We start from the raw sequence: 13,189 nt of genomic DNA on the forward strand, positions 1-13,189 counted from the left end.
ACAAGGCAGTTGACCCACTGTTCCCCTGAACAAGGCAGTTGACCCACTGTTCCCCTGAACAAGGCAGTTGACCCACTGTTCCCCTGAACAAGGCAGTTGACCCACTGTTCCCCTGAACAAGGCAGTTGACCCACTGTTCCCCTGAACAAGGCAGTTGACCCACTGTTCCCCTGAACAAGGCAGTTGACCCACTGTTCCCCTGAACAAGGCAGTTGACCCACTGTTCCTGGGTGTCTGTTCCTAGGCTGTCATTGTAATTAAGAATGTGTTCTTATTAACTGACTTGCCAGTTAAAAATAAATAAATACAATCTCCCTTTGCCATTCTTATGCCATATGGTTGTCCAGTGCATTCGGGAAGTATTCAGACCCCTTGACTTTTTCCACATTTTGTTACATTACAGCCTTATCCTAAAATGTATTAAATAAATAACATCCTCATCAATCTACACACAATGACCCATGATGACAAAGTGAAAACGGGTTTTTACAACATTTTGCAAAACTATTACAAATAAAAAAACTACCTTATTTCCATAAGTATTCAGACCCTTTGCTATGAGAAATTGAAATTATGCTCCGGTGCATTCTGTTTCCGTTGATCATCCTTGATGTTTACACAACCTGATTGGAGTCACCTGTGGTAAATTCAGTTGATAGGACATGATTTGGAAAGACACACCCTTGTCTATATAATGTCCCAAAGTTGACAGCGCATGTCAGAGCAAAAACCAAGCCATGAGGTCAAAGGAATTGTCCGTAGAGCTCCGAGACAGGATTGTGTCGAGGCACAGATCCTGGGAAGGGTACCAAAACATTTCTGCAGCATTAAAGGTCCCCAAGAACACAGTGGCCTCCATCATTCTGAAATGGAAGAAGTTTCAAACCACCAAGGCTTTTCCTACAGCTGGCCGCACGGCCAAACTAAGCAATTGGGGGGAGAAGGGCCTTACTCAGGGAGGTGACCAAGAACCCTATGGCCACTGACAGAGCTCCAGAGTTCCTCTGTGGAGATGGGAGAACCTTCCAGAAGGACAACCATCTCTGCAGCACTCTACCAATCAGGCCTTTATGGTAGAGTGGCCAGAGGGAAGCCACTCCTCAGTAAAAGGCACCTAAAGGATTCTGACCATGAGAAACAAGGTTATCTTGTCTGATGCATAGTCACTGTACCTCTACCTGCATGTACATATTACCTCGACTGACCGGTACCCCCTGTATATAGCCACAATATTGATATTTCTTGCTGCTCTTTAATTATTTGTTACTGTTATTGAACATTTTTTTTCTTAATTGCATTGTTGGTTAAGGGCTTGTAAGTAAGAATTTCACTGTAAGGTCTACTTACACCTGTTGTTTTCGACGCATGTGACAAATATAATTTTAATTTGATGAAACTAAGATTGAACTCTTTGGCCTGAAATGCCAGGTGTCACGTCTGGAGGAGACCTGGCACCATCCCTACGGTGAAGCATGGTGGTGGCAGCATCATGCTGTGGGGATGTTTTTCAGCGGCAGGGACTGGGAGACCAGATGAGGCAAAGGTGAACGGAGCAAAGTACAGAGAGATCCTTGATGAACACCTGCTCCAGAGCACTCAGGACCTCAGACTGGGACGAAGGTTCACCTTCCAACAGGACAACGACCCTAAGCACAGAGCCAAGACAACGCAGGATGGTCTTCGGGACAAGTCTCTGAATGTCCTTGAGTGGCCCAGCCAGAGCCCGGACTTGAACCCGATCAAACATCTCTGTAGAGACCTAAAAATAGCTTTGCTGCAACGCTCCCCATCCAACCTGACAGAGTTTGAGGATCTGCAGAGAAGAATGAGAGAAACTCTCCAAATAAAGGTGTGCCAACCTTGTATGGTTATACCCACGAAGACTCGAGGCTGTAATCGCTGCCAAAGGTGCTTCAACAAAATACTGAGTAAAGGGTCTGAATACTTATGTCATATCAGTTTTTTTATATATACATTTGCCCAAATTTCTAAAAACCAGTTTTTTCAATCAAATCAAGATGTATTTGTCACGTGCCGAATACAAGTGTAGAGCTTACTGTGAAATGCTTACTTACAAGCCCTTAACCAACAGTGCAGTTCAAGAAGAGTTATGAAAATATTTACAAAAAACTAAAGTAACATAACGAGGCTGTATACAGGGGGAACCGGTACCGAGTCAGTTTGCTGGGGTACAGGTCAATGTAAATAGTCCGTTGGCCATTTGATTAATTGTTCAGCAATCTTATGGCTTGGGGGTAGAAGCTGTTAAGGGGCCTTTTGGTCCTAGACTTGGCACTCTGGAACAGCTTGCCGTGCGGTAGCAGAGAACATTCTATGACTTGGGTGACTGGAGTCTGTGTAGGTCCTGGTTGGCTGGAAGCTTGTCCCCAGTGATGTACTGGGCCATTCGCACTACCCTCTGTAGCGCCTTAAGGTCAGATGCCGAGCAGTTGCCATACCAGGCAGTGATGCTCTCGGTGGTGCAGCTGTAGAACGTTTTGAGCATCTGGGGACCCATGCCAAATCTTTTCAGTCTCCTGAGGGGGAAAAAGTGTTGTCGTGCCCTCTTCATAATTGTCTTGTTGTGTTTGGACCAAGATAGTTCGTTGGTGACGTGGACGCCAAAGAAACTCTCAACCCGCTCCACTACAGCCTGTTCAGCCCGCCTTTTCCTGTAGTCCACGGTCAACTCCTTTGTCTTGCTCACATTGAGGGAGAGGTTTTTGTCCTGGCACCACACTGCCCGTTCTCTGACCACCTCACTATAGGCTCTCATCATTGTCTCTCATCATTGTCTATGATCAGGCCTACCACTGTTGTCGTCAGCAAACTTAATGATGGTGTTGAGTCGTGTTTGGCCACGCAGCAGATGTTAATGCTTGTGCTTCTAGTTCCGACAATTCAGTAATAACCAACAAGTAATCTAGCTAACAATTCCAAAACTACTGTCTTATACACAGTGTAAGGGGATAAAGAATATGTACATAAAGATATATGAATGAGTGATGGTACAGAGCGGCATAGGCAAGATACAGTAAATGGTATTGAGTGCAGTATATACATATGAGATGAGTATGTAAACAAAGTGGCGTAGTTAAAGTGGCTAGTGATACATGTATTACATAAAGATGCAGTAGATGATATAGAGTACAGTATATACATATGCATATGAGATGAATAATGTAGGGAACATTATATTAGGTAGCATTGTTTAAAGTGGCTAGTGATATATTTGACATAATTTCCCATCAATTCCCATTATTAAAGTGGCTGGAGTTGAGTCAGTGTGTTGGCAGCAGCCACTCAATGTTAGTGGTGGCTGTTTAACAGTCTGATGGCCTTGAGATAGAAGCTGTTTTTCAGTCTCTCGGTCCCAGCTTTGATGCACCTGTACTGACCTCGCCTTCTGGATGATAGCGGGGTGAACAGGCAGTTGCTCGGTTGGTTGTTGTCCTTGATGATCTTTATGGCCTTCCTGTAACAATGGGTGGTGTAGGTGTCCTGGAGGGCAGGTAGTTACCCCCGGTGATGCGTTGTGCAGACCTCACTACCCTCTGGAGAGCCTTACGGTTGTGGGCGGAGCAGTTGCCGTACCAGGCGGTGATACAGCCCCCCAGGATGCTCTCGATTGTGCATCTGTAGAAGTTTGAGTGCTTTTGGTGACAAGCCAAATTTCTTCAGCCTCCTGAGGTTGAAGAGGCGCTGCTGCGCCTTCTTCACGATGCTGTCTGTGTGAGTGGACCAATTCAGTTTGTCTGTGATGTGTATGCCGAGGAACTTAAAACTTGCTACCCTCTCCACTACTGTTCCATCGATGTGGATAGGGGGGTGTTCCCTCTGCTGTTTCCTGAAGTCCACAATCATCTCCTTAGTTTTGTTGACATTGAGTGTGAGGTTATTTTCCTCGACACCACACTCCGAGGGCCCTCACCTCCTCCCTGTAGGCCGTCTCGTCGTTGTTGGTAATCAAGCCTACCACTGTTGTGTCGTCCGCAAACTTGATGATTGAGTTGGAGGCGTGCGTGGCCACGCAGTCGTGGGTGAACAGGGAGTACAGGAGAGGGCTCAGAACGCACCCTTGTGGGGCCCCAGTGTTGAGGATCAGCGGGGTGGAGATGTTGTTGCCTACCCTCACCACCTGGGGGCGGCCCGTCAGGAAGTCCAGTACCCAGTTGCACAGGGCGGGGTCGAGACCCAGGGTCTCGAGCTTGATGACGAGCTTGGAGGGTACTATGGTGTTGAATGCCGAGCTGTAGTCGATGAACAGCATTCTCACATAGGTATTCCTCTTGTACAGATGGGTTAGGGCAGTGTGCAGTGTGGTTGAGATTGCATCGTCTGTGGACCTATTTGGGCGGTAAGCAAATATGAGTGGGTCTAGGGTGTCAGGTAGGGTGGAGTTGAGCTCCGTTACCTTAGCTTTCTTGGGAACAGGAACAATGGTGGCCCTCTTGAAGCATGTGGGAACAGCAGACTGGTGTAGGGATTGATTGAATATGTCCGTAAACACACCGGCCAGCTGGTCTGCGCATGCTCTGAGGGCGCGGCTGGGGATGCCGTCTGGGCCTGCAGCCTTGCGAGGGTTAACACGTTTAAATGTTTTACTCACCTCGGCTGCAGTGAAGGAGAGTCCGCATGTTTTCGTTGCAGGCCGTGTCAGTGGCACTGTATTGTCCTCAAAGCGGGCAAAAAGTTATTTAGTCTGCCTGGGAGCAAGACATCCTGGTCCGTGACTGGGCTGGTTTTCTTCTTGTAGTCCGTGATTGACTGTAGACCCTGCCACATACCTCTTGTGTCTGAGCCGTTGAATTGAGATTCTACTTTGTCTCTATACTGACGCTTAGCTTGTTTGATAGCCTTGCGGAGGGAATAGCTGCACTGTTTGTATTCGGTCATGTTACCGGTCAAGTTACCAGTCACCTTGCCCTGATTAAAAGCAGTGGTTCGCGCTTTCAGTTTCACGCGAATGCTGCCATCAATCCACGGTTTCTGGTTAGGGAATGTTTTAATCGTTGCTATGGGAACGACATCTTCAACGCACGTTCTAATGAACTCGCACACCGAATCAGCGTATTCGTCAATGTTATCTGACTCAATACGAAACATATCCCAGTCCACGTGATGGAAGCAGTCTTGGAGTGTGGAATCAGCTTGGTCGGACCAGCGTTGGACAGACCTCAGCGTGGGAGCTTCTTGTTTTAGTTTCTGTCTGTAGGCAGGGATCAACAAAATGGAGTCGTGGTCAGCTTTTCCCGAAAGGAGGGCGGGGCAGGGCCTTATATGCGTAGAGTAACAATGATCCAAGGTTTTTCCAGCCCTGGTTGCGCAATTGATATGCTGATAACATTTAGGGAGTCTTGTTTTCAGATTAGCCTTGTTAAAATCCCCAGCTACAATGAATGCAGCCTCCGGATAAATGGATTCCAGTTTGCAAAGAGTCAAATAAAGTTCGTTCAGAGCCATCGATGTGTCTGCTTGGGGGGGAATATATACGGCTGTGATTATAATCGAAGAGAATTCTCTTGGTAGATAATGCGGTCGACATTTGATTGTGAGGAATTCTAAATCAGGTGAACAGAAGGATTTGAGTTCCTGTATGTTTCTTTGATCACACCACGTCTCGTTAGCCATAAGGCATACTCCCCCGCCCCTCTTCTTACCAGAAAGATGTTTGTTTCTGTCGGCGCGATGCGTGGAGAAACCCGCTGGCTGCACCGCCTCCGATAGCGTCTCTCCAGTGAGCCATGTTTCCGTGAAGCAAAGAACGTTAGTCTCTGATGTCCCTCTGGAATGCTACCCTTGCTCGGATTTCATCAACTTTGTTGTCAAGAGACTGGACATTGGCGAGTAGTATGCTAGGGAGTCTGACCAGAAGACCGCCTCGTTTCCCTCTTTTACGGAGTCGTTTTTTTTTGGGGTCGCCGGCTGGGATCCATTCCGTTGTCCTGGTTGAAAGGCAGAACACAGGATCCGCATCGCAGAAAATCATATTCTTGGTCATACTGATGGTGAGTTGACGCTGATCTTATATTCAGTAGTTCTTCTCGACTGTATGTAATGAAACCTAAGATGACCTGGGGTACTAATGTAAGAAATAACACGTAAAAAAACAAAAAACTGCATAGTTTCCTAGGAACGCGAAGCGGCTATCTCTGTCGGCGCCGGAAGTAAACCCGGGAGTACAGGAGGGGACTAAAGTTCACACCCCTGTGTGGCCCCAGTTTTGAGGATCAGTGTGGCAGACATGTTGTTGCCTACCCTTACCACCTGGGGCGGCTTGTCAGGAAGTCCAGGATCCAGTTGCAGAGGGAGGTGTTGAGTCCTGAGCTTAGTGATGAACTTCGTGGGCACTCTGGTGTTGAGCTGTAGTCAATGAACAGCATTCTCACATAGGTGTTCCCTTTGTCCAGGTGGGAAAGGGCAGTGCGGATTTGTGGATCTGTTGGGGCGGTATGCGATTTGGAGTGGGTTTAGGGTGTCCGAGAGGATGCTGTTAATGTGAGCCATAATCATTTAGGCAGTTTACCTTCGCTTCCTTTGGCACAGGGACTATGCTGGTCTACTTGAAACATGTAGGTATAATAGACTCGGTCAGGGAGGTTGAACATGTCATCGAAGACACTTGCCAGGCGGTCCATGCATGCTTTGAGTTCTAACCCTAACCCACGTCCTGGTAATCCAAGGATTTTGCTTTGTCGTTATGGGGTGTGTGTGTATTGTGTGTCTATTGGTGAAGGGGGAAAAAAACTTTAACAATTTTAGAAGAAGGCTGTAACAAAATGTGGGAAAAGTAAAGGGTATAAGTATACTTAACGAATCGCATCGGGACAAGTAAACCAAAATAATTCCTAGGTTTCCTTTCCTAGGATGTTGGGGCTTGCCAGACATTGGGGCGTGCGAGACTCTCGTTAGTCAGTGTAACCCACCGAATCACATCGGTGAGAAAGCTGTTCATTTGGCTCCCTCATTTTCATAGGATACTGGTGGACTTTTTGGTGAACATCTGCAGATAAATTATGAAAATATTCTATGAAGATGGTGAATCATCACTGTTGGTAGTGGAGAGCCTCATTCTGGTCCAAATATTTCTGGTCCAAATATGATCGTTAGGGCCCTCACAGAATTCACACATTAAAACAGAATGAAACCATTTTCATAAATGTATTGACCTTAGTAGGGAATCAACTGAATGTATTGAACACTTATTAATTTTCCCAAGTTTATCATAAGACATGGACCGAATGCTTCAGTGATTTGTATTTCCCGCAAATGTTTGAATAGGCAACCAAAATGCCCCTGCGTTTATGTAGCCGTTAGCGATGATGCTAATGAAAACAGTCTTCTGGGAGAGGGAAAGGTTTTCCCAAAAACCTGCAAAGTAGCCTATGTTTACCTGGCAGAATGATATCATGATGATTTTCATCAACCAGTGGGTGTTTGTTTGGCAAACTCTACCATCACTCGTGAACTACAAAAACCCAGCTAAACGGCCTCTTGCTTGGTGCTCACTTGAATTAAAGGATAACTAAAACCACAAATACATTTCTCAGATTTTCCCACACCTCAAAAGTGGTCTCCTCATGTGGTTTAAGCATTGTTGTGGACTTAACAATCCATTTAGTTGTTTTTCTGTAAAAAACAAAATCATGCTGAAAACAAAACGTAATTTATCTTTCAAGATAATGTGGCCTATTTACTTCATTTCAAATGTATATAATTCATAATTTGAAAAACAAACATCTTTGTGGCAATTCATATTTTGCTGTATAACTGTAAAGAATATTTTAATTGCAAGAGAAGACCATTTAAATGTTAAAGGTTTACTGTTCTCTTACTTAGAAAATAATCCATCTTGTGCTCCAAGATGGCGTAGCAGTCAGACGTCTTGTCGTGTCGTGTCCCTTGTATATATCGTTTAAAAAAGAAAATAAATATATATATATATTTTTTTACATATTTTTCTTCGCATATCATTTAAAACATTTTGCTAAACCTCAACTTCTAAATACTCTCCTGCAACCCGCCTCACCCAATGTAGCTATTTTTTCTAAAGTATTTATATTTACTTCGGATCCGGAACCCCTCAACTGAAGCTAGCCAGCTAACTACCAGCTATCAGTCAGCAAACCATTGCTAGCGGTCTTCAGCTAACCGGTCATCAGCTAACCTTTAGCTCGGAAAGCTCTCGCCAGTTCGAACAACGCGACTCTAACCAGAGCATAACGGACCTATTATTTTTTTTTATCCCCGGATTCCCACCGCAAACGGAACATTTTCAGCTGGATCTTCACAACTAGCTATCTAGCTAACCGCAACCCCGGATGATTACTCCTGTCTAGCGTTTCCACCCACTTAGCCTGAAGCTAGCACGGCCAGAACTCCTGTGCTACCACCGAAGCATACTTTCTGGGCTACAATATCCGGACCCACGACCGGTCTATCGATGTCACCGCATGAAGAGGAATAAACAGACTTACCCCATCGCGACGTCCCCCAAAGGCTAACTTTCTAGCCCTCGCTATCTCCTTGCTTGCTAATTCGGCCTGCTAACTGCTACCTTGTTTAGCCCCGGTCCGCTAACTGCTACCTTGTTTAGCCCCGGCCTACTAACTGTTAGCTTGTTAGCACAGGCCTGCTAACCGTCTGAATCGCCGCGTCCCAAACACTCACTGGACCCATATTTACTTTCTATCTCTTTTCGATTTTTAATTTGTTTATACCTTCCGGTAACCTGCCTCACCCAATGTGATAAGGAATCGCTATTATTTTAAATTTTTAGAACACACTCAAGAACCTCCAGAAGCTAACCAGCTAACTAGATAACTAGCTAAAAACTATTTAGGTTAGTTTTTTTTAACCTGGATAACACTCGCCAGTCCAGCTTCCCTGCCCCATCCACCGCTGCCCCCTGGACACTGATCACTTGGCTACATAGCTGATGCATGCTGGACTGTCCATTAATCACGGTACTCCATTCTGCTTGTTTATGTTTTATCTGTCGGCCCCAGCCGCACTCAGGCTCTGTGTGTAGTTAATCCGACCCTCCCTGCCTAGTCAACGCCATTTTACCTGCTGTTGTTGTCTCACCTACTGTTTTAGCTACTGTTTTAGCTAGCTCTCCCAATTCAACACCTGTGATTACTGTATGCCTCGCTGTATGTCTCTCTCAAATGTTAATATGCCTTGTATACTGTTGTTCAGGTTAGTTATCATTGTTTTAGTTTACAATGGAGCCCCTAGTTCCACTCTTCATACCCCTGATACCTCCTTTGTCCCACCTCCCACACATGCGGTGACCTCACCCATTACAACCAGCATGTCCAGAGATACAACCTCTCTCATCATCACCGCAGTGCCTGGGCTTACCTCTGCTGTACCCGCACCCCACCATACCCCTGTCTGCGCATTATGCCCTGAATATATTCTACCATGCCCAGAAATCTGCTCCTTTTATTCTTTGTCCCCAACGCTCTAGGCGACCAGTTTTGATAGCCTTTAGCCGCACCCTCATACTACTCCTCCTCTGTTCCGCGGGTGATGTGGAGGTAAACCCAGGCCCTGCATGTCCCCAGGCACCCTCATTTGTTGACTTCTGTGATCGAAAAAGCTTTGGTTTCATGCATGTCAACATCAGAAGCCTCCTCCCTAAGTTTGTTTTACTCACTGCTTTAGCACACTCGGTTAACCCTGATGTCCTTGCCGTGTCTGAATCCTGGCTCAGGAAGGCCACCAAAAATTCTGAGATTTCCATACCCAACTATAACATCTTCCGTCAAGATAGAACTGCCAAAGGGGGAGGAGTTGCAGTCTACTGCAGAGATAGCCTGCAAAGTAATGTCATACTTTCCAGGTCCATACCCAAACAGTTGGAACTACTAATTTTGAAAATTACTCTCTCCAGAAATAAGTCTCTCATTGTTGCCGCCTGCTACCGACCCCCCTCGGCTCCCAGCCATGCCCTGGACACCATTTGTGAATTGATCGCCCCCCATCTAGCTTCAGAGTTTGTTCTGTTAGGTGACCTAAACTGGGATATGCTTAACACCCCGGCAGTCCTACAATCTAAGCTACAATCTAAGCTAGATGCCCTCAATCTCACACAAATCATCAAGGAACCCACCAGGTACAACCCTAAATTTGTAAACAAGGGCACCCTCATAGACGTCATCCTGACCAACCAACTCTCTTCAACCAGGATCTCAGCGATCACTGCCTCATTGCCTGTATCCGCTACGGAGCCGCAGTCAAACGACCACCCCTCATCACTGTCAAACGCTCCCTAAAACACTTCTGTGAGCAGGCCTTTCTAATCGACCTGGCCCGGGTATCCTGGAAGGACATTGACCTCATCCCGTCAGTTGAGGATGCCTGGTCATTCTTTAAAAGTAACTTCCTCACCATTTTAGATAAGCATGCTCCGTTCAAAAAATGCAGAACTAAGAACAGATATAGCCCTTGGTTCACTCCAGACCTGACTGCCCTCGACCAGCACAAAAACATCCTGTGGCGGACTGCAATAGCATCGAATAGTCCCCGCGATATGCAACTGTTCAGGGAAGTCAGGAACCAAGTTCTGGGACACTGTGAAGTCCATGGAGAACAAGAGCACCTCCTCCCAGCTGCCCACTGCACTGAGGCTAGGTAACACGGTCACCACCGATAAATCCATGATTATCGAAAACTTCAACAAGCATTTCTCAACGGCTGGCCATGCCTTCCGCCTGGCTACTCCAACCTCGGCCAACAGCTCCACCCCCCCCCCGCAGCTACTCGCCCAAGCCTCTACAGGTTCTCCTTTACCCAAATCCAGATAGCAGATGTTCTGAAAGGGCTGCAAAACCTGGACCCGTACAAATCAGCTGGGCTTGACAATCTGGACCCTCTATTTCTGAAACTATCCGCCGCCATTGTCGCAACCCCTATTACCAGCCTGTTCAACCTCCCTTTCATATCGTCTGAGATCCCCAAGGATTGGAAAGCTGCCGCAGTCATCCCCCTCTTCAAAGGGGAGACACCCTGGACCCAAACTGTTACAGACCTATATCCATCCTGCCCTGCCTATCTAAGGTCTTCGAAGGCCAAGTCAACAAACAGGTCACTGACCATCTCGAATCCCACCGTACCTTCTCCGCTGTGTAATCTGGTTTCCGAGCCGGTCACGGGTGCACCTCAGCCACGCTCAAGGTACTAAACGATATCATAACCGCCATCGATAAAAGACAGTACTGTGCAGCCGTCTTCATCGACCTTGCCAAGGCTTTCGACTCTGTCAATCACCATATTCTTATCGGCAGACTCAGTAGCCTCGGTTTTTCGGATGACTGCCTTGCCTGGTTCACCAATTACTTTGCAGACAGAGTTCAGTGTGTCAAATCGGAGGGCATGCTGTCCGGTCCTCTGGCAGTCTCTATGGGGTGCCACAGGGTTCAATTCTCGGGCCGACTCTTTTCTCTGTATATATCAATGATGTTGCTCTTGCTGCGGGCGATTCCCTGATCCACCTCTACGCAGACGACACCATTCTATATACTTCCGGCCCGTCCTTGGACACTGTGCTATCTAACCTCCAAACGAGCTTCAATGCCATACAACACTCCTTCCGTGGCCTCCAACTGCTCTTAAACGCTAGTAAAACCAAATGCATGCTTTTCAACCGTTCGCTGCCTGCACCCGCACGCCTGACAAGCATCACCACCATGGATGGTTCCGACCTTGAATATGTGGACATCTATAAGTACCTAGGTGTCTGGCTAGACTGTAAACTCTCCTTCCAGACTCATATCAAACAGGGGCGGCAGGGTAGCCTAGTGGTTAGAGCGTTGGACTAGTAACCGAAAGGTTGCAAGTTCGAATCCCCGATCTGTCGTTCTGCCCCTGAACAGGCAGTTAACCCACTGTTCCTAGGCCGTCATTGAAAATAAGAATTTGTTCTTAACTCATCAAATCAAATTTATTTATATAGATAGCCCTTTCTACATCAGCTGATATCTCAAAGTGCTGTACAGAAACCCAGCCTAAAACCCCAAACAGCAAGCAATGCAGGTGTAGAAGCACGGTGGCTAGGAAAAACTCCCTAGAAAGGCCAAAACCTAGGAAGAAACCTAGAGAGGAACCAGGCTATGTGGGGTGGCCAGTCCTCTTCTGGCTGGTGCCGGGTAGAGATTATAACAGAACATGGCCAAGATGTTCAAATGTTCATAAATGACCAGCATGGTTGAATAATAGTAAGGCAGAACAGTTGAAACTGGAGCAGCAGCATGGCCAGGTGGACTGGGGACAGCAAGGAGTCATCATGTCAGGTAGTCCTGGGACATGGTCCTAGGGCTCAGGTCAGTTGAAACTGGAGCAGCAGCATGGCCAGGTGGACTGACTTGCCTAGTAAAATAAAGGTAAAATAAAAATAAAAATCTCCAATCGAAAATCAAATCAAGAGTCGGCTTTCTATTCCGCAACGAAGCCTCCTTCACTCACGCCGCCAAACTTACCCTAGTAAAACTGACTATCCTACTTTATCTCGGCCAGGTCGCAGTTGCAAATGAGAACTTGTTCTCAACTAGCCTACCTGGTTAAATAAAGTTGAAAAAAAAAAGAAAAAAAATCCTGGTCACATTGGCCTAGACCTAGACCATATCCAGAACAACTAGCAACTTTCAGTTATTTCAATTGTGAAGTAATGTCTTTCTACACAATACCACAACACATGTTCCCAATCAGAGAGGTAAATTCAATTAAGTATTCAGTTTCTCTGTGTATTTCAGATTGAACCAATGCATTTGTGTGCACCAGGGGGGCATTTGGGTGCATCAGATTTTTAAAAAATTGTTTTTATTTTACCTTTATTTAACTAGGCAAGTCAGTTAAGAACAAATTCTTATTTTCAATGACTGCCTAGGAACAGTGGGTAAGCTGCCTGTTCAGGGGCAGAACGACAGACCTTGTCAGCTCGGGGGTTTGAACTTGCAACCTTCCGATTACTAGTCCAACGCTCTAACCACTAGGCTACCCTGCCGCCCCAGATGTGAACCCAAAGTGGCCAAGTCCCCCGGGCCGGGGGCGCCTGGCTGGCTCCTCTATGTACTGGTCATGAATGTATTATTTATCAGTATGTATTAACTTGTGACACCTCGTCTCCCCAGGACGGCCTTGGCCCGGTTCAGAAATGCTCAGCTGGAGGAGGGCAAAGTCAGGG

The 13,189-nt window shown here is 46.5% G+C and overlaps 1 protein-coding gene across 1 annotated transcript in view; it reads left to right on the forward strand.

Annotated features, from left to right (window-relative positions):
- Positions 1-13,189, forward strand: part of isy1 (ISY1 splicing factor homolog) — a 54,571-nt gene that overhangs the window by 21,748 nt on the left and 19,634 nt on the right. Inside the window, exon 3 of the mRNA XM_065002132.1 lies at positions 13,137-13,188. Coding sequence (XP_064858204.1) covers positions 13,137-13,188 — 52 coding nt within the window. The remainder of the gene's footprint in view (positions 1-13,136; position 13,189) is intronic.

The sequence above is a fragment of the Oncorhynchus nerka genome, linkage group LG15 (assembly GCF_034236695.1).
Source record: "Oncorhynchus nerka isolate Pitt River linkage group LG15, Oner_Uvic_2.0, whole genome shotgun sequence".
Lineage (NCBI taxonomy): Eukaryota > Metazoa > Chordata > Actinopteri > Salmoniformes > Salmonidae > Oncorhynchus > Oncorhynchus nerka.